Below are 17498 nucleotides of genomic sequence, written 5' to 3'. Positions count from 1 at the left end.
CCAAATGGGTTGGTTACCTAGTTCTTGAACCAATTTGGACATTGTCAGGCAGAATGTTGAATGAGGAGAGCGTGGTACTAGGTGTGGTTAGATAGAAAAGTGGTTAAATAAACAATTGTTTTGAGTCAGAGATCTACCTCCTCACTTAAAAATCACCCAAAAAAAAGCATAAAAGTGTATCTTGTAAAAGGGGATATCAGGCCTCTAAGGTATAGGAGTATAAAGTAAGTAGGGAGGCTCAATTTTATATCTCTTATTATAGACAATTAAAAAATAATAAGAACTCATGCGTATGATATTCTAATGAAAGTGGTTCCATTATTATTGCTGGCAGTAGGTTAAGTGGTATGAACCATTAGAAAGGTAACCTGACAGTATGTTCTAAGATACCCAAATTATTTGTAACCCTTTACCCACCCCTGAAATTTCCTTCTAAGAAAGTCACCTAAAAAGGCAGCAAATTATATGGACATGGATGTTTATTGCACACATTGTAAACAAACAATAATAATCTTATAATCGGTTTTAATTAGATATATTATAAATTATCCACTCTAAATATTATGCAGTCATTAAATTTACAATCATCAGCATTATGGAAGTAACAGACAATGCTTGAAATATTTGATAAAGTGGAAATAGCAGGACATACGCTTGTATTTATGCCATGAAAAAATGATGTTTGCATATGGAAAACTTGATAAAAATAGGGATATAACCGAAGCTGATTAGCTTTGGTGAGAAAAATGTGAAGTATTTTCTCATATTATTTCTCTGGTTATTTTTATGTTAGTGCTTTTTTTTTTCTGAAAGGAGAGGAAGACAATAAAAGGTTAAAAATATGTCCCCAGAATTCCTTAATAAACTGTTAAGTATTTATTCTATTTTTAAAAATATATTTTTATTGATTTCAGAGAGAGAGAGAGGGAGAGAAAGATAGAAACATCAATGATGAGAGAGAATCATTGACCGGCTGCCTCCTGCCCACCCCACACTGGGGACTGAGCCCATAACCCGGCAAGTGCCCTGACCAGGAATGGAACCGTAACCTCTTAGTTCACAGGTCGATGCTCAACCACTGAGCAACACCGGCCGGGCATAAACTGTTAAGTATTTGATTTCATGCTCCTGAGATGCCAGATTCCATAAATGTATCACCTGTAAACAGTAGAACTTCCCTTTGTTTCTCCTAAAAACTCAAGGTGTAAGCTCTTACTCTGTGTACCAGGACGGATTGGAAAGGTCTGGCTCTTTGCTTTTCACACCTTTCTTGATTGTATGGTTTCCAGGCCTATCCTCTAACCTTCCTTTGTCTTTGCAGAGTAGAGTCCTATTTTTTAAAGTCTCTTAGAATAGCCCTTCTCTGAATGGTTTTAGCCGCCTTCCTCTGGATCTCTTTCCTTTGTTCCCCGGAGATACAGGGAGGGAACTGTGCACAGTACTCCAGATTCAGCTTCGTTGTGGTTTTATATTTGGATAGAATGCTTGTTGTTTTGTTTCTAAAAAGCCTTCACGATGGTGGCTGGCCAGATGCTGTTGGCTTTTTTAGCTGTGGCAGCATATTAAGCCAATGCCTTCTGGGAACAATAGAGATCGATTCTCTACTCCCCTGCCCCCCCTTCTGGCTTATAACTGATTGCTCATAGCTACCCTTTAATGAGTAGGGCTAGAAGTACTTTTTCCCAAACCGTAAAACTATCATTGAAGCTTATCTGCCATGTTTTTGTCGGCTCACCCAGCCTAGAGATTCTCTTGTGCGCCACCACCAGGAAGGATGTGGGCGCATCTGTGAAGCTGGGCGTTTCATTTCACCAGCGCACGCTTTCCAACGGAGACCAGTCCCCCCAACATTTAACGTTTGAGCACTTTTCCATCTCGAGGGATGCCCATGTATTTGTTTCCTTTTGTTAATCCACCTTTCACTTATGAGAAAACATTTCCCTTTCTCCATCTCCTCGCCCACCATGTAACTTCGAATAACCTCTGATGGAGAACCTTGCCGGGAGCATTTTAACCTCTAAAATTCTGGCCACTGGCTTCCCCACGAATGGTAATGACCTTGGGGATGAGTCAGATATGATTTTCTCTTGCTGGACACATGTTGCTTTTCTTTTAGCAGGTTCTGCTTCCTGGAGCACTCAACACAGTGCAGCAGAAAGAACATGGGCTTTGGAGCCAGGCCAACCTGGGTCTGGATTCTCCATTTATATTTAATGTCCATGATGTGACCTTGGATGGATTACTTAACCTCTCTGCGTTTTCATTGGAAAAATGACGGTGCTAATAATATGCCCCTTAAAGTCACCTGGGATCTCGTTACAATGCAGTTTTTTTATTCACTGGTTCTGGTAGGACCTGAGATTCTGCATTTTAACAAGCTCCCAAGTAATGCTGATTCAGGAGACTTCAAAAAGCAGCGATTCTCAAATTCGACTGCGCCGTGAAATCACCTGGGAACCTTTGAAAACCACCAGTGCTTGGACCTCACCCCCAGCCTTCTCTCACCGATTCCAGTTTAACTGGCAGTGGGGTGTAGCCTGGGCACTGGGTTTTTTCAAAGATGATTCTAATATACATGGAAGTTTGAGACCCATTGCTTAAAGGGGGATCTGATGTGATGTGAGAAACCCGGCACGTAGTAGGTACAAAGAAAATAATGGGTTTCTTCCTCCTGGTTGCTTGTCCTGTGCTTCCCACTCTCCACCCCAGTGCCCAGTCTTTAAATCAGGCAGGAAACAACAGAGCAGCTACTGTTGTTGGGTCTTCGCTAGAGCCCCTGTCCTAGTTCTCACAGCTGTGAGTGGAAGGGACCGGGATAATGCGGTGGGCCTGGCACTGAGAATTTTAAAAGCGCCTCAGCTTTCATATGTAACCATATTCTAATATGTAACCAAGTTTGAGAACTAGTATCTTTTTATTAGCTAGCAAAGACTGAAGAACACTGGAGTTAAATACAATGCCAGGGGAAGTGCAAGGACTCCGGGCTGGAGTGGCCAAGTATGTCCCAGAATGTGGTGGTCCCTCGAGACTCCCTTCCCCGGTAGTTGGAGGGACCCGTCATCCATGGCCCACAGCACTAGGTGGCTTCCTCGTGCCCTCTCTCCTTCTCCCTCCTCACACCCAGCCAGTCCCTCCTACAGGCGCCCAAGAGGCCCAGCCCCTGCTGCTCTGCCCTTTGGCCCTGCAACAGTGAGTGTGGATTGGTCCGTTGAAGCTGGGATGAGCGAGCCCAGAGAAAGGACCTGGAGCCCCCCTCTGGAGCAACCCCACGACTTCCTTTCAGTTCATCAAACATTGATTGAGCACTTACTCTGTGCCTAGCCCTGTGCTAAGCCCTGACACCGAGATCTGATGAGACATGATTCCTGCCCTGAAGCAGCTCTCAGGAGAGGCAGGACGTAAACCAATAGTGGGATGTGACGGCAGAACAGCAGGAAGGTGTCCTGGTTATTGAGGAGGCCAGAGGAGGGAATGTGCAGATTGGAGGGAATCAGAGGAAAGTCCCAAGATGCTCAAGCTGCGTCTTTGCAGAAGTAGCGGTTTTCCGGGTGGACGTGGTGTGGGAAGAGAGAGCAGCGTGGTGGAAAGGCTCGGCACGTCCTGGGAGCTGGAAGAGTACAGAGCACACCGTGGGGGCGGGGAGTAAGCGGTAAGAGGAGACTGGGAGGCCAGGGTAGCCCACTGGCCTGTCACTTGGGTGTCTATCCCGTAAGGAGTGCATGAGTTTGCAGCAGAGGAGAGGCACACTCAGGCTTGTGTTTCTGGTGGCTCCTCTGAGTGTCATGTGGAGATGGATGGAAGGGGAAACTGAGGCAGTGACTCGCTCATGGCAGTGGTCCAGGTGAGTCCTGAGGATCGCAGTGAAGTCAACAGCTATCACGAGGCTGAAAAGAATGGTGTGGGCCACACCAAGAAGACAGACCTGACGGGATTTGAGGACTGGCCGATGTTGGGAGGTGTGTGAGATGCAGGGCGGGCACTCGGGTGAGGTAGGCAAGGTGCCTAGGACACGGAATGTAAGGAGTTGCTCGCCCACCTTGAGTGAAAGGGAAGTCTAGGACGAGTTCAGGCCTGTCATCTATGGTGGGGTGGATGGTGAGACATTAACCCCAAGCAGGGCCTGGGGAGGTTCAGGTGCAGCAGGTGGCTGTGGTGTGGTAGCGAGGTCAGGCAGCCACTGGAGGGCGCCTTTCCCTGCAGCAGCTCTCTCCTTGGCCTCAAGGCTGCATGGGGCTGCTCCAACTGACCCAACTTAGCTCAGTGTCCTCTGGCACCGTCACATAGTTCAACCTCTGACCTCCCAAACGCACCCTTAACCCCGGCCTTGCTCTGTCCCCAGTGATGGGGTCTCACAGGTGGCATAGGGGTCCCCTTCTGACAGCATCCACTGCTTTGAGAACACTCAGGCAGCTCAGCTGGTTCCACTGGGAAAAATTCCAGTGGGGAGACAGCCGATGTTTCTGGTGGCTCAAGGTGATTTCAACCTTCCAGGAAGCCTGGGATGAAATCAGAGGATAGCTGGAGTGCCCTGGGGCAGCACCTCTGACTAGCAACAGTGAAAATGCATTTCATGTAGTCACAATTTACACAGCTCACACAAATCTGTTACCATTTAAGCTTCAGAGTCAGCAGGCACCCATGGAATGTCTGTGCCAAGCACTGGGCTAGGAGCTTCCACAGTGAGACGGGGTGGAGTGGCGGGGCGGGGGGGGGGGGGGTGATGTGGGAGGAGGATGAGGGGGTGGCGGGTTTGTTAACTACCTGCCTGACCTGAGGCTAGTTCCCCTCAATTTCTTTCTTTGTTAAAGAGGGAGAGTAGCCCTGGCCAGTGTGGCTCACCCATGCACCAAAAGGTCACCGGTTCGATTCCTGGTCAGGGCACATGCCCTGGTTGTGGGCTCGATCCCCAGGGGGGATGTGCAGGAGGCAGCCAATTGATGTTTTTCTCTCTTTCTCTCTCTTTCCCTCCCTCCCTCCCCCTCTCTTTCCCTTCCTCTCTCTCTCAAATAAATTTTTAAAAATTTAAAAACAGAGAAAGTGATACTACCTCTCTCAGGGTAAGGACAGAGATAATGTCTGTTAAGGGTCTAGTTCAGCCCCTGGCAAATGTTTGGTAGCCGTCCTGGGTCATAGTCGGTTCTGATGTTAGATGTGAGAACTGAAGCGGGTAACTTGGCCAAGGCTTTGCAGTTAGTGGGTAGAACCCCGTCTGTCTGGCCATCTCCAAAGCTAGGTGCCTCCGGGGCCCCATATGCCCCTTAGTATTACAGAGTCTTCTGCCTTTGGCTTTTCTTCTGCTTTCCATGTCCGCCTACAACTAGGCTCTTCCGTTGCCTGTGTTGAGATCCCTCTTCCTGCATTGGGAGACAGTCATCCAAAAAGCTGGGCCGCCCAGTGACTATCTTCTGAGCTCCCCCTCCTGAGCACCAGCTGGGTGCTGATCGCCAGGATTAGGTTGCCATCTGCACCCCCCGCTCCCCCAGGCCTGCGAACCACCTTCCATCTGGATCCAAAGCAAACAGATCAGGGGCCCTACGTCCCCTGAGGGATTCCCTCTCCTTTTCTCACCCAATGGCCCTGCCAACAATGGGCACCTTGTGCTGGGGCCCAAGAAGCTGGAGGAAACCGCTTCCTTCTTGTTGGAGGCCCCATTGGGACACGTCTTGTGTCTCTTCTTGGAAGGACCACAGAGAGCAGGGAAGCAGAACCTCTCAGCCTGAGGATCCTGTGCCCCTTTAAAAAGCCTGTCTCTGACCCCGTCTGTATCTCCAGGCCATGGAGAGCAAGCTGCTCATCGGGGGCAGGAACATCATGGATCACACAAACGAGCAGCAGAAGATGTTGGAACTGAAGAGGCAGGAGATTGCCGAGCAGGTAGGGCTGGGGCTTCAGGTCCCTGGGGGCGCATGGCCTTGAGGTCATGTCTGAGGGGCATGGGGCAGTAAGCCATCCTTGACTCAGGATCCCTGGACCAGTGCCGAGAACCTAAGACAAGCTGCCCTGGATCCCATGGGTCCACCAGCCCAGGGCCTGTCTCTGGCAGGGGCACTGCTAGCTGGTGGGTGAGAGAAAGTGGTGGCTCTTCACCATGTCAGCCTCCACAGCACCTGGTACGCATTCCTGGGCCTTCCACAAGGTGCGAGTCCTTGGCCAAGTGTATGGCTATGTCCCGAATCATCACGAACCACAATTTGTTGCTCTTACCAGTCAACTGTAACACCACGTGGGGAGATGGTGAGGCGGCTGGGAAGCCCGTAAGCGGACATCTGTGTAAGTGGTTGACACCTCTGGAATGTGCCAGTGATGAGGGCTGGGTCTCCATCCACAGGGGCAGTGCCTAGGAAAGGCATGGCAATAGGAGCTGAGAAGCAGGTTCAGAGAGGAGAGGCTCCACTGAGGTTGGGGTGGGAGCCACGGATGAGGGCCATGCTACTCTCCCTTCTCCCTCCTGGCAGCTGGGGCCATAGGGAAGCCATGTCCCACGGGAGGCAGAGTGAGCCTGTCCCTGAGCTCCCTTGACCTTCCCTGGTATGTGCTGCTGCTCTGAGCTCCTATGCCCTGCACTGGCCTAGAAACGCCGCGAGCGGGAGATGCAGCAGGAGATGATGCTCCGAGATGAGGAGACCATGGAGCTCCGGGGCACCTACACATCCCTGCAACAGGAGGTGGAGGTCAAAACCAAGAAACTCAAGAAGGTGAGATGCCACAGCAGGACGGGGTCTGGGGGTGTGAGGGCCCGGCAGCTTCTGCCCAAGACAGTCACCTGTCCAAGGGGTGTGTCTTTTAGGTCCTCTCCCCACTTTGCTTGAACTGCTGAACCTAGTTACATTGCCTGGGCTGCTGGGGGTGAGGAGCGGAGAAGGCAGGAGTTGGTGTTAGGGTGGAACAGAGCTGTTTCTCCTGGGTCAGGCTAGGCCTGATGAGCTGGGAACACCGTCATTTCTGGTCTCCAGGGTGATTGTCCTCATGGTCCTGGGTAACTTCCCCTTTTACAGTGTCGCCAGTGAGTCACAGTTTGTATAGCTGGGCCTGGAGCAGGGCCAGGGGAGTGGTGAGCCTGGGGGAGCTCCAAGAAGGAAACACAGGGCCCTCAAGGGCATGTGAAGGGATGAGAATATCTCATCACCAGAACCCTGCAAAGGCAATGCCGGGAAAACGTGTGTGCATGAGATGAGGGTAGAGGGTAGGAAGCTGCAAGTCTCAGCCTGGATTCTAGTAAGAACCTGGAGAGCTCTTAGGGTTGCCGATGTGGCTGCCCCAGAGTAGGCCAGGCAGCGGCCCAGTCACAGTGGCAGTTTCCAGGGACACACCCTCCATGGCTGGGAGTGGGGCAGCGGGGTCAGTGCTGCCCTCCACACCCCCACTTCTGAGAACCCCTGGAGAGGTAGGAGTGGGGTGCTTCACCTTCCAAACTGGCTTAGACCCCCTCCGCTGCCTAAGCCCTGGACATAGGCCCTGATTCTGGCTCTTCTATTAACTAGTTTTGTGACCTTGAGCAAATCTGCGCATGAGTTTCCTCACCTATAGAAAGAGGGTGTTGAGCCAAAAGGTCCCCAAGAGTCCCTTCCAGTTTGAACATTCCATGCTGCCGACAGCAGCTGAGAGAGAGCAGGTAACAGGCCAGCATGTAGGAGGGACAGGGCAGCCTTTGGATCGCCTGTCCTGACTGCTGGTGGAGCCGCGGGAGGGAGATTCAGACTTGGCCCTGGCCTCATCCTGTGCTGAGCCTGGGACCCTGAGCCCGGGGGGCCTCTGAGCTGCACCTGTCCCCACCCAGCTCTACGCCAAGCTGCAGGCGGTGAAGGCGGAGATCCAGGACCAGCATGACGAGTACATCCGTGTGCGGCAGGACCTGGAGGAGGCGCAGAATGAGCAGACCCGGGAGCTCAAGCTCAAGTAGGCTCCCTCCCCTTCCCATTCCTGGTCCACAGCCAGCCCGTGGGCCCCGTGCTTCTCCCGACAGGATCTTCTCCTTCCTGAAGGCCTCCTTCCGCCTGTCACCCATGAGTCCATGTGTCTTAGGAATAACGTGTCGGAGGGATGCGGGAGAGGCCCAGGTTCTGGAGTTTCTTCTACCTCCTTCCCTCCTCAGCCTGCATTTGATGAACTCCCCTGAAGTGCATGCTGGGTGCTGGCCAGAAGGAACCCCTTTGGCCCTGAACCGACACTCTTTGCGTTAGAAGTTATGTTCAAGGCCTGCTATTTCCCCTCCCCCAACATTGTGGTTTCTCCGCCTGTGTCCCTTCCTTCTGCCTCTTTGCTTCTTCCTTCTGATCCTTCAACTTCACAGATACGTGTGGGGTCCCTCTCCCCAATTCCCATCCCTACCTCCTTTCTGCTCCCAGGTACCTAATTATTGAAAACTTCATCCCCCCTGAGGAGAAAAACAAGATCATGAACCGGCTTTTCCTGGACTGTGAGGAGGAGCAGTGGAAGTTCCAGCCGCTCGTGCCAGCCGGCGTGTGAGTCTCTCACCCAGTCGTCTGGGCCTCGGGATTCGGGCCAGGGTGGAGGTGGCCAGGGGCCTGTGGGGAGACAGGTTTCTATAGATTGGAGAGCGAAGAGGATGATTCAGATGGAGGATGGATTTTCCAGGACCTGATGTAGGGGTCTTCATGAAGGAAGGGTGTCCCCCTACCCCCCCCCCGCAAAAATGTCTCCTTGGCCTGGGATACAGAAAATTTTATATGAAAGGCCTGAAGGGGGCGGGAAGAGCATCTCAGCCTCTTGGCAATCTCAGTGAATGCTAACATTTGGCCAGTCTGATGAATTTTCATTTGTCTGGTGCCAAGAGCAGCAGCAATAGTTAATATTTACCTTCCTGTGTGTTGGGCACGATGGGAGACTCTGCAGACAGAAGGTAAATCCAACTCAGTCAGCACTCAAGTCCGGTGGGGAATACAGGGAAGTAACTAGATCAGGAAATGATAGAGGTGGGACCCAGTCTTTATAGCTTCACTCAGCTCCGTGATTCAGCATTTCCACCTGTTTTCACATCCTAGCCCTTAGGCAGTTTGAGTCCACTGGGTGGGTGTGCAGCTCCCTCTGCTGGTAGCCATGAAGAACAAGGCCGGATAGTCAAACCCAACAGAGTAACTGCCTCACTCAGTTGGACCCACTGTCCCTTCATTGAAAATCTGTGTGTAGCCGAAACCGGTTTGGCTCAGTGGATAGAGCGTCGGCCTGCGGACTGAAGGGTCCCGGGTTCGATTCCGGTCAAGGGCATGTACCTGGGTTGCGGGCACATCCCCACTGGGAGATGTGCAGGAGGCAGCTGATCGATGTTTCCAGCTCTCTATCTCTCTCCTTTCCTCTCTGTAAAAAATCAATAAAATATATTTTAAAAAAAATTTAAATGTTTAAAAAAAAAAAAAGAAAATCTGTGTGTATAGAAGGTTTATTTTTAAATTAGTATATATTTTCATTCAATTTATATATTAAACTTAGTGATGGACACATTAAACAAATTACTACAAATTGCAAGTTTATACAATTGATTACAAATTTCACATTAAATAAATTACTACACCATTAACTAAAAAAGGATATGCAGAATCTTTAAATTACCCTTGTGGAACACTGAGTAATGGCCTCCAAAGAAATGCTAGTGAGCTTCTGCTCTGTAGGTTCTCGGAACCTGTGAAGATGACCTTATCTGGCAAAAGAGACTTTGCAGGTCTGATGAAATTAAGGGGCTTGAGGAGGAGTATCCTGTATTATCCAGGTGGACCTTAAATGTAATCACAAGTGTCCTTAAAAAAGGAAGGCAGAGGAAGATGAGACTCTAGATGTAAGAGATGTGATAACAGAAACAAGAGACCACAGTGACGTAGCTGTGAGGCAAAGATTTCTGAGGAATGCCCATAGCCTCTAGAGCAGTGGTTCTCAACCTTCTGGCCCTTTATTTTTTATTTTTTAAAAAATATATTTTATTGATATTTTACAGAGAGGAAGGGAGAGGGATAGAGAGTTAGAAACATGGATGAGAGAGAAACATTGATCAGCTGCCTCCTGCACACCACCTACTGGGGATGTGCCCGCAACCAAGGTACATGCCCTGGACTGGAATCGAACCTGGGACCCTTCAGTCCACAGGCCGACGCTCTATCCACTGAGCCAAACCGGTTAGGGCAACCTTCTGGCTGGCCCTTTAAATACAGTTCCTCATGTTTTGACCCAACCATAAAATTATTTTCCTTGCTACTGTTATGAATCGTAATGTAAATATCTGATATGCAGGATGGGCTTAGGCGACCCCTGTGAAAGGGTCGTTCAACCGCCAAAGGGGTCACGACCCACAGGTTGAGAACCGCTGCTCTAGAGGTTGGCATTGGCAAGGAACAGACTCTGCCCTGGAGCTTCTAGAAGAAACCAATCCTGCTGACACCTTGATTTTGTTTTAGTCCTGTAGACTCACTGATGCACATAGAGGTATTTAGGAGGCCAAATACCAGTGCACTTGCCCAGAACTCTTTGCTCTCTCTGTCCACAAATATTAATGCCCAGATAGGGCGGGAGTCTCCCCTAAGCAGGTTTGGGAAGCTAGCTGTGTAGGTCTGTAGCTTCTCACTGGAGCATCAGATGCCGCTTCATCTGACTACTTTCTGAAAGGCTGATCCTCCCCAAAGTGACACTACGCAGGTTTGTAAGGGGCAAGTTCATGAGTAGAAGACTTATCAATCGTGTCATTTTGCACTTAAAATCTACCTTTCCAATCCCGGTAGAGACCCACAGTAGTACGGCATCTAATGCAGACATTCTCCACCCTGGCTGAAGCTAGAATCACCTGTAAGCTGGGCTACAAAGAGTCTGATTTAAAGGGTCTTGGGTGGATCCCAGGACAAATTTTTTTTTTTTCCCCCCCGAAGCTTCGAGGCAAGGCTTCCAACAAGGAAGCCGGGCTCAAAAACTCCTACTCCAGCGCCCTCTGCTGGAAGGAAATGCTAGTGAAGCTTCTGCTCTAGGGTTATCTTGTGCTTAGAAAACTTCAGTTTCAAGTTTGCAGATGGAGGAATTTCTTTGTGTTGGCTAGATATGGGATGAGAGAGAACCTGAGGAAGGGATGTGTTTTTTAAACTTTTTATTTTGAAAAATAAGAATTGCAAGAATAATACAAAGAATTCCGATATACCCTCATGAAAATTCACCAATTAATATTTTGCCACCTCTTGTTTTATTAATAACTCCTTCACCCCACCACCCCAACCATTTGAGATTAAGTGGCAGATGTCCTAGCCCATCACTTGTATTTCCTAAAAATGAGGACATTGTCTTACATAAGCACAATACAATGATCAAACTTAGGAAATTTTATATCAACACAATACTATTATATAAGCAAATATTCAATTTTAGCCAGTACCACAATAATGTCCTTTATGGCCGTTTCCTCCCCCTCCCCCAACCCACACACCTGAGATGGTGCATTGCATTTGTCATGCTTCTTTAGTCTTCTATAATCTGTAACTGAGAAGGGATATATCTTATTTAATTTTTTAAAACCCAGTTTTTATTGATTTTAGGGAGAGAGATAGAGAGATAGAAATATCCATAATCAGCTGCCTCCTGCACGCCCCCTACTGGGGATCAAGCCCTCAACCCGGCATGTGCCCTTGACCGGAATTAAACCCAGACTTTCAGTCTGCAGGCCGATGCTCTATCCACTGAGCCAAACCGGCTAGGGCTGTCAGGCAACTCTTGAAACATGCCCATATCAACTTATTTTGGAAGTCTATCTTTTATTTTTCCACCATTATCTCTATGTGGTTACTGGTTGATACACAACATCTTCAGGTGAGGTGCCTTCCTTCATCAAACAATTTTTCAACCAGCTCTAGCAATAACTTTTTCAAGTATGACCTTTCATTTTTTATTTCTCATAATAGACTTTATTTTTAATTGTGTTTATACAAAATTATCTTCTAAGGGTTGGATATTGGACAATGTCTGTAGCGCATGGTTTACAGTTCACAAAATTCTATTGTAACTTTAGCTCTTTGGCCTACTGCAGAGGGTCAGTCATGGAAAGTAGGCCTGGGGCAGAAGAGGGAGTAGATGGGGAGTTTGGTGTCCCAATTACAGACTCCCCTCCCCCAGCCCCTTCTTCCCGCATGCCACCCAGAATAGCCCTGGCATCTTTGTGGGGTCAGGCTGCCAATTCACACTGATCCACTGCTCCGCTGGCCCCGCCCAGCCGTGTCCTTCTGTCCTGTTCCCAGAGCCTGCAGCCTTCAAGGCGCCCCTCAGCCCCAGGCCAGTTCACGTGTACTCCTGAGACAGTACAGCATCGTGGAATATCCGGGAAGGTTCAGTTCCTGTCTCTTCCTAATTGGATGACCTTGGACACCAAAGACTGCATGGTGTCTGCCCTGTCTGCACCTCAGGAGGCTGTGGTCCAATTCAGATGGAATCTGTAGGCTCTCCTTATAAATGATTAGCTATTATTTTACTAATTTCCCCGCTGCCCTTTGAGCTGTCACGATGCTGCTCTCTCGGGTGCACAGCCTCCGGGGCTCCACCGCAGCAGAGCCCGAGAGGTGGGGCTTCTGCAGCCTCATCCTTGCTTGCCCTCCTCCATAAAGAGGAGTCAGCAGGGACCCCAGGTGGGGCCCCGCACTCTTCTTTTACCTTTCATACAATGAACCACAAGGATGCTACCACTCTCGCTGCAGACGGCAGGCATTGTTCGTGGGCTCCTGCCTGGCTTGTTCTATTCAAGGACAGAGCGTCCTACCTGTGAATTACTTGCCTGTGAATTTCGTCCCCTCTTCTGTCTTCTAGCTGTCTGCCTTTTGGCTTCTTTCATTGCTCATTTGTGTCCCTGCTTGAAATTAGCAAGTGGCATTGAGAATAAATCACCATCGCAGGGGCCATGTGCAGAGTCCTTGCGGTGTCCGTGCTCGGTGTTTATCTTGGTTCATCTCAGCCTTGCTGGAGGACAGGCTGCCGTAGCCGAGGCTCAGAGAGAGGAAGCCACTTCCCGAGGTCTCAAAGCTCCCTGAGCCAACATTCAAACCCTGGTCCGTCTTCCTCCAAAACCTGTGTGGGTTTTTTTAATTAAAATAACTTTCTTGTATTCTTTTCTATCTTTTTCTGTTTGTTTCTAATAATAAAGCGATACATCACACTCATCAAATTGCTGAAAGTAAAAATTCTGACATACCATGAGTTGGCAATGGAAACTTTCATAGGAATAACCACTTTGAAAGGCAACTTGGCAATATCTAGTAAAGTTGAAATGCACATACCCTATAATGCAACCATTCCATTCCTGGGTATTTACCCCCGGGAATCTGTTGAATAGGTACTTGAAGATACCTGTACAGAATTGTTCACAGCAGCACTGTATTTAATGGGGGGGGGAGGGGGGGGGCGGGGAATCAACCTAGATAACCATCAACAAGAGAATATATACATAAAAATATATATGCATTGCCCTAGCTGGTTTGGCTCAGTGGATAAAGCATTGGCCTGTGGACTGAGGGGTCCCAGGTTCGATTCCGGTCAAGGGCACATGCCTGGGTTGTGGGCTCGGTCCCCAGTGGGGGGCATGTAGGAGGCAACCCATCAATGATTCTCTCTCATCATTGATGTTTCTATCTCTCTCTCTCTCCCCCTCTCCCTTCCTCTCTGAAATCAATAAAAATATATATTTAAAAAAAAAATATATATATATATGTATATATAGTTATCTTAAAATATGCCCAAGCCAGTGTGGCTCAGTGCTTGGGCGTTAACCCAGGAACCAAGAAGTCACTGGTTCAGTTCAGCACGAAAGGGTTGTCAGGTTGAAAACTGAAGTTTGGGTCAACAACTGAGACATCTTTTTTTTGTGAACAGTCAAGAACCAAATTGTTGGAGATGGGAGACATTCGAGAAACGAGGTTTGACTGTAATTAATGTTGAGCATCTTTTCATGTGCTCATTGGCCATTTGTAAATGGCTATTCAACTTCTTTGTCCATTTTTAAACTGGGTTGTGTGTCTTTTTTGTTGTTGATTTATAAAAGTTATTGATAGATTCTGGATACAAGTTCCTTATCAAATACATGATTTGCAGATATTCCCCCCCCCCCCCATTTTGTAGATTGTCTTTTCACTTTCTTTCTACTGTCCTTTGAAGCAAAAAGTTTATAATGTTCATAAAGTCTTATTTATCTATTTTTTCATTAGTTACTTGAGCTTTTGATGTCATAGGTAAGAAACTATTGCATAACTTAAGAGCATAAGGATTTACTACTATGTTTTATTTGAAAAGTTTTATAGATTAGATTTTTACATTTAAGTCTATGATCCATTTGGGGTTAATTTTTTATATTTGGTGCAAGGTAAGGGTCCAACCTCATTTTTTTTTGCCTGTGCATAATCCAGTTGACCCAGTATCACTTTTTAAAAATTATATTTTATTTTTATTGTTGACATTATTACAGATGTCCTCTATTCCCCCCCACCTCCAGCGCTTTACCCCCCTCTACCTAGACCTTACCTTCCCCTCCTTCTGTCCCTCACCACATTGTTGTCTGTGTCCATGGCTATGTTTATATGTTCTTTGCCAGCACCATTTATTGATGAGACTATTCTTTCTCCATTAAATGGTCTTGGTACCCGTATAGAAAATTAATTATGGTCAATATGACAGTTTATTTCTAGGCTCTCCATTCTATTCCATTGATACATGTATCTGTCTGCATGCCAGTACCATATAGCCTTGATTACTATAATGTTGTAATAAGCTTTCAAATTGGGAAATGTGAGTCCTCCAACTTTGTTCTTTTTCAAGATTGTTTTGGCTATTTTTGGACCTTTGCATTTCAAGCCTGAGTTTTTAGTCATTTTGTTGTGCTAACTCCTATGAAGGAAAATGAGAAGCAGAACCACTAGTCATCAGTGGTTTTGTGGAGTATGTGAAATTAGTATATGAATCTGAAAGCTAAAAAAAAAAATTGAATTTGATTTTTTCATTCCAGTCCTCAAGCAACCCTTGGTACTGTGGGAAATAATTGAAGCAGCAAGAGTGAAGAAACATGTGCCTCCTTGTGTGATACTGCTTTTGTTTGTTTTTCTATGCTATACTACTTTTAGTTGTGAGGTTGCATTAGAGCAAAGAGAAGAAAATTCCAGAACCTGCAGTCTGCAGGGCCTCCTGTCTACCTGAATGATACTTACTTTCTCAGAATATCATCTTCCCTCTGTGTTTGAAGGAAATCCATTCTAATATAGCCTCTCCCCTACAGCAATAACAGCCAAATGAAGAAGCGGCCAACCTCTGCAGTGGGCTACAAGAGGCCTATCAGCCAGTATGCTCGGGTTGCCATGGCAATGGGGTCCCACCCCAGGTACAGGGTAAGAAGCTGGAAAGTAGAAGCGGGGAGGGGAGAGAGGGCCCAGGGGAGGTGATGCTCACAGCCTCTGCTGCCTCCACCTACCTCATCACCCTTGCTACACCCGGTGTTTACGGAGTGCCCAGAAGGTACAGTCATGGGCTGCTGCTTATGTGTGGTATGATGCTCCTACCACAGGCTGAAAACATAATGTTTCTGGAGTTGGATGTGTCCCCTCCCACTGTCTTCGAGATGGAGTTCTCTCATGACCAAGACCAAGATCCCCGTGCACTACACATGGAGAGGCTCATGCGGTTGGACAGCTTTCTGGAAAGACCCTCCACATCAAAAGTTCGAAAATCCAGATCCTGGTCAGTACCACCGTGACCAGAGTGGGCAGTGGCCTTAGGGTTGGAGGCAGGGAGACTGCACGGGCTACGGGGCTACCGGGAGGGTGTGAAGGGGGGTGATGACTGGGGCTGTGGGGGAGGAGTTTCTACAGCAATAGGGTGAGGGAATGGACGGTCCTCACTGTCCTCTTTCCTGCACTTTCCCAACCTCCCCTTTCACCCACTGTCCCCACCCCCTGCAGGTGCCAGAGTCCTCAGCGGCCTCCACCCTCCACCGCACACGCCTCACTGGCCTCCGCTGCTCTGCGCCCCGCGACAGTGCTAGACCATGAGTGACAACCTTCAGTTAGGCTGCCCATCTGACAGACGCCTGGGATGGGACTGCCAACCCTGGATCATCTCATCTGCCGCTTGGTGTGTGTGTGTGTGTGTGTGTGTGTGTGTGTGCGTGTGTGCACGCGCATGTGCGTGTTTGTATGTGTGAGGGGGTGAGACTCTGGCAGACCGTGCCTCTGCCTGCTCTTCTCAGCCTCCTTTATTTAATTAACGTTATTTATTCATGGAGCTCAGTTAGTGTGGGGGAGAGGCCCTCGCCTGAGCCTGCCGTGGTCACTGCATAGCCTCCTTTTCTGCTGACTATAGACCCCCCCACCCCCAAGTCAGACCTCAGGCTCCTCCCTGTATGTTCTCCCCAGAAGGGAAGGTGGCCAGTGCCTGAGAAGAGAGGACTTTTTCTACCTGTCTCCAAAATCTCCATCTCCTCCTATGCTGATGGTGAGCAGCTCCTAAGCACCTTCTGGGACTGGGAAAATGCTGGGTGCCCCTGAGGACAGGAGAGGGCCTGACAGTGCTCCCAGCACTTTCTGGGCCTCAGAAAACCTTGTTCAGCTTCTTGGGCTCCTTCTCAAAGACTTGAAAGACCTCACCCTCCCAGCCCATGCTCTTCAGCTTGCCAAGAACCCATGGCTTCCCGGACTGCTTCCTGCGCACCTTCCCAAGCCTTGGGTAGGAGTTGTGAACCAACCAGTTGCTGCCTCCTCGGACGTGCAGGAAATGGAACAGTAATGGAGACACTGTGGACAGTCACCAAGGGAAGTCCCTCCTCTCCTCCCATGTCCTTTGTGTCTGTGCCCCTCCGAGAAGTAACTTTGGTCAACAAGTGGTCAAGCCAACTCCCTGTTTTTGAGATGCTGCTCCTTCCTGCTTCAGATGTCTTCCCTGTAGCTGCTTGGGTCCCAGTTCATAGTGGAGGGAGCGATGTCATTATCCCCCCCGGCTAAACAAAGGTATGGAACCTGTTGCTTCCCCCTTCATTTAGCACAGGAGACGGAGAGCTGGCACCATCTGCCAGCTTGGCCTATTACCCCTGCTTCTGAGTCACACGTGTTGGGCTCTGTTTTGTGGAAAACTAACCAACCCCATCTTCGGCATTGTGCACATTGGTCCCTAAGGAAGTGCTCTCCGTCTTCTTTTGTGACATCCCAAGATGTCTCCAGGTATCTCAAGTGATAAGTAAATTTCTACCAAAAAAAGAAAAGAGATTAATTTTCATTGACTTTTTAAGTATGTGTGTTGGTGGAGGGTTGAAGAGGTAATCATGAGAGAAAACCAATGGTTTAGGATTTTAAAATGCCCTATTAGTGGGAGTCTGCAATTCCTAGAAGATGAGGAATTTAGTCATTATATAAAATCATAAAATTGACTGATTTGCCTGAAATTTAGTGTGTGGGAGGTGGCGGTGGGGCTGATTGCCTGGTTATTCTCTTTCCATCAGGAAATTAACCCTTTTTACACTTTTCAAGTTCTGCTCTGAGGACCAAGCTATGGGT

The 17498-nt window shown here is 48.4% G+C and overlaps 1 protein-coding gene across 1 annotated transcript in view; it reads left to right on the top strand.

The window, feature by feature from the left end:
- Nucleotides 1-17206, top strand: part of KIF3C (kinesin family member 3C) — a 32190-nt gene extending 14984 nt beyond the window's left edge. The window contains exons 2-8 of the mRNA XM_070428833.1: nucleotides 5773-5874; nucleotides 6573-6695; nucleotides 7778-7896; nucleotides 8346-8462; nucleotides 15233-15341; nucleotides 15518-15690; nucleotides 15912-17206. Coding sequence (XP_070284934.1) covers nucleotides 5773-5874; nucleotides 6573-6695; nucleotides 7778-7896; nucleotides 8346-8462; nucleotides 15233-15341; nucleotides 15518-15690; nucleotides 15912-16005 — 837 coding nt within the window. The 3' untranslated portion in view covers nucleotides 16006-17206. The remainder of the gene's footprint in view (nucleotides 1-5772; nucleotides 5875-6572; nucleotides 6696-7777; nucleotides 7897-8345; nucleotides 8463-15232; nucleotides 15342-15517; nucleotides 15691-15911) is intronic.
- Nucleotides 17207-17498: the final 292 nt, after the last annotated feature.

Source organism: Myotis yumanensis, unplaced genomic scaffold (assembly GCF_028538775.1).
Source record: "Myotis yumanensis isolate MYYU_CA2020_CCGP unplaced genomic scaffold, mMyoYum1.0.hap1 SCAF_11, whole genome shotgun sequence".
Classification (NCBI taxonomy): domain Eukaryota; kingdom Metazoa; phylum Chordata; class Mammalia; order Chiroptera; family Vespertilionidae; genus Myotis; species Myotis yumanensis.
This window is presented reverse-complemented; position numbering and strand designations above follow the sequence as displayed.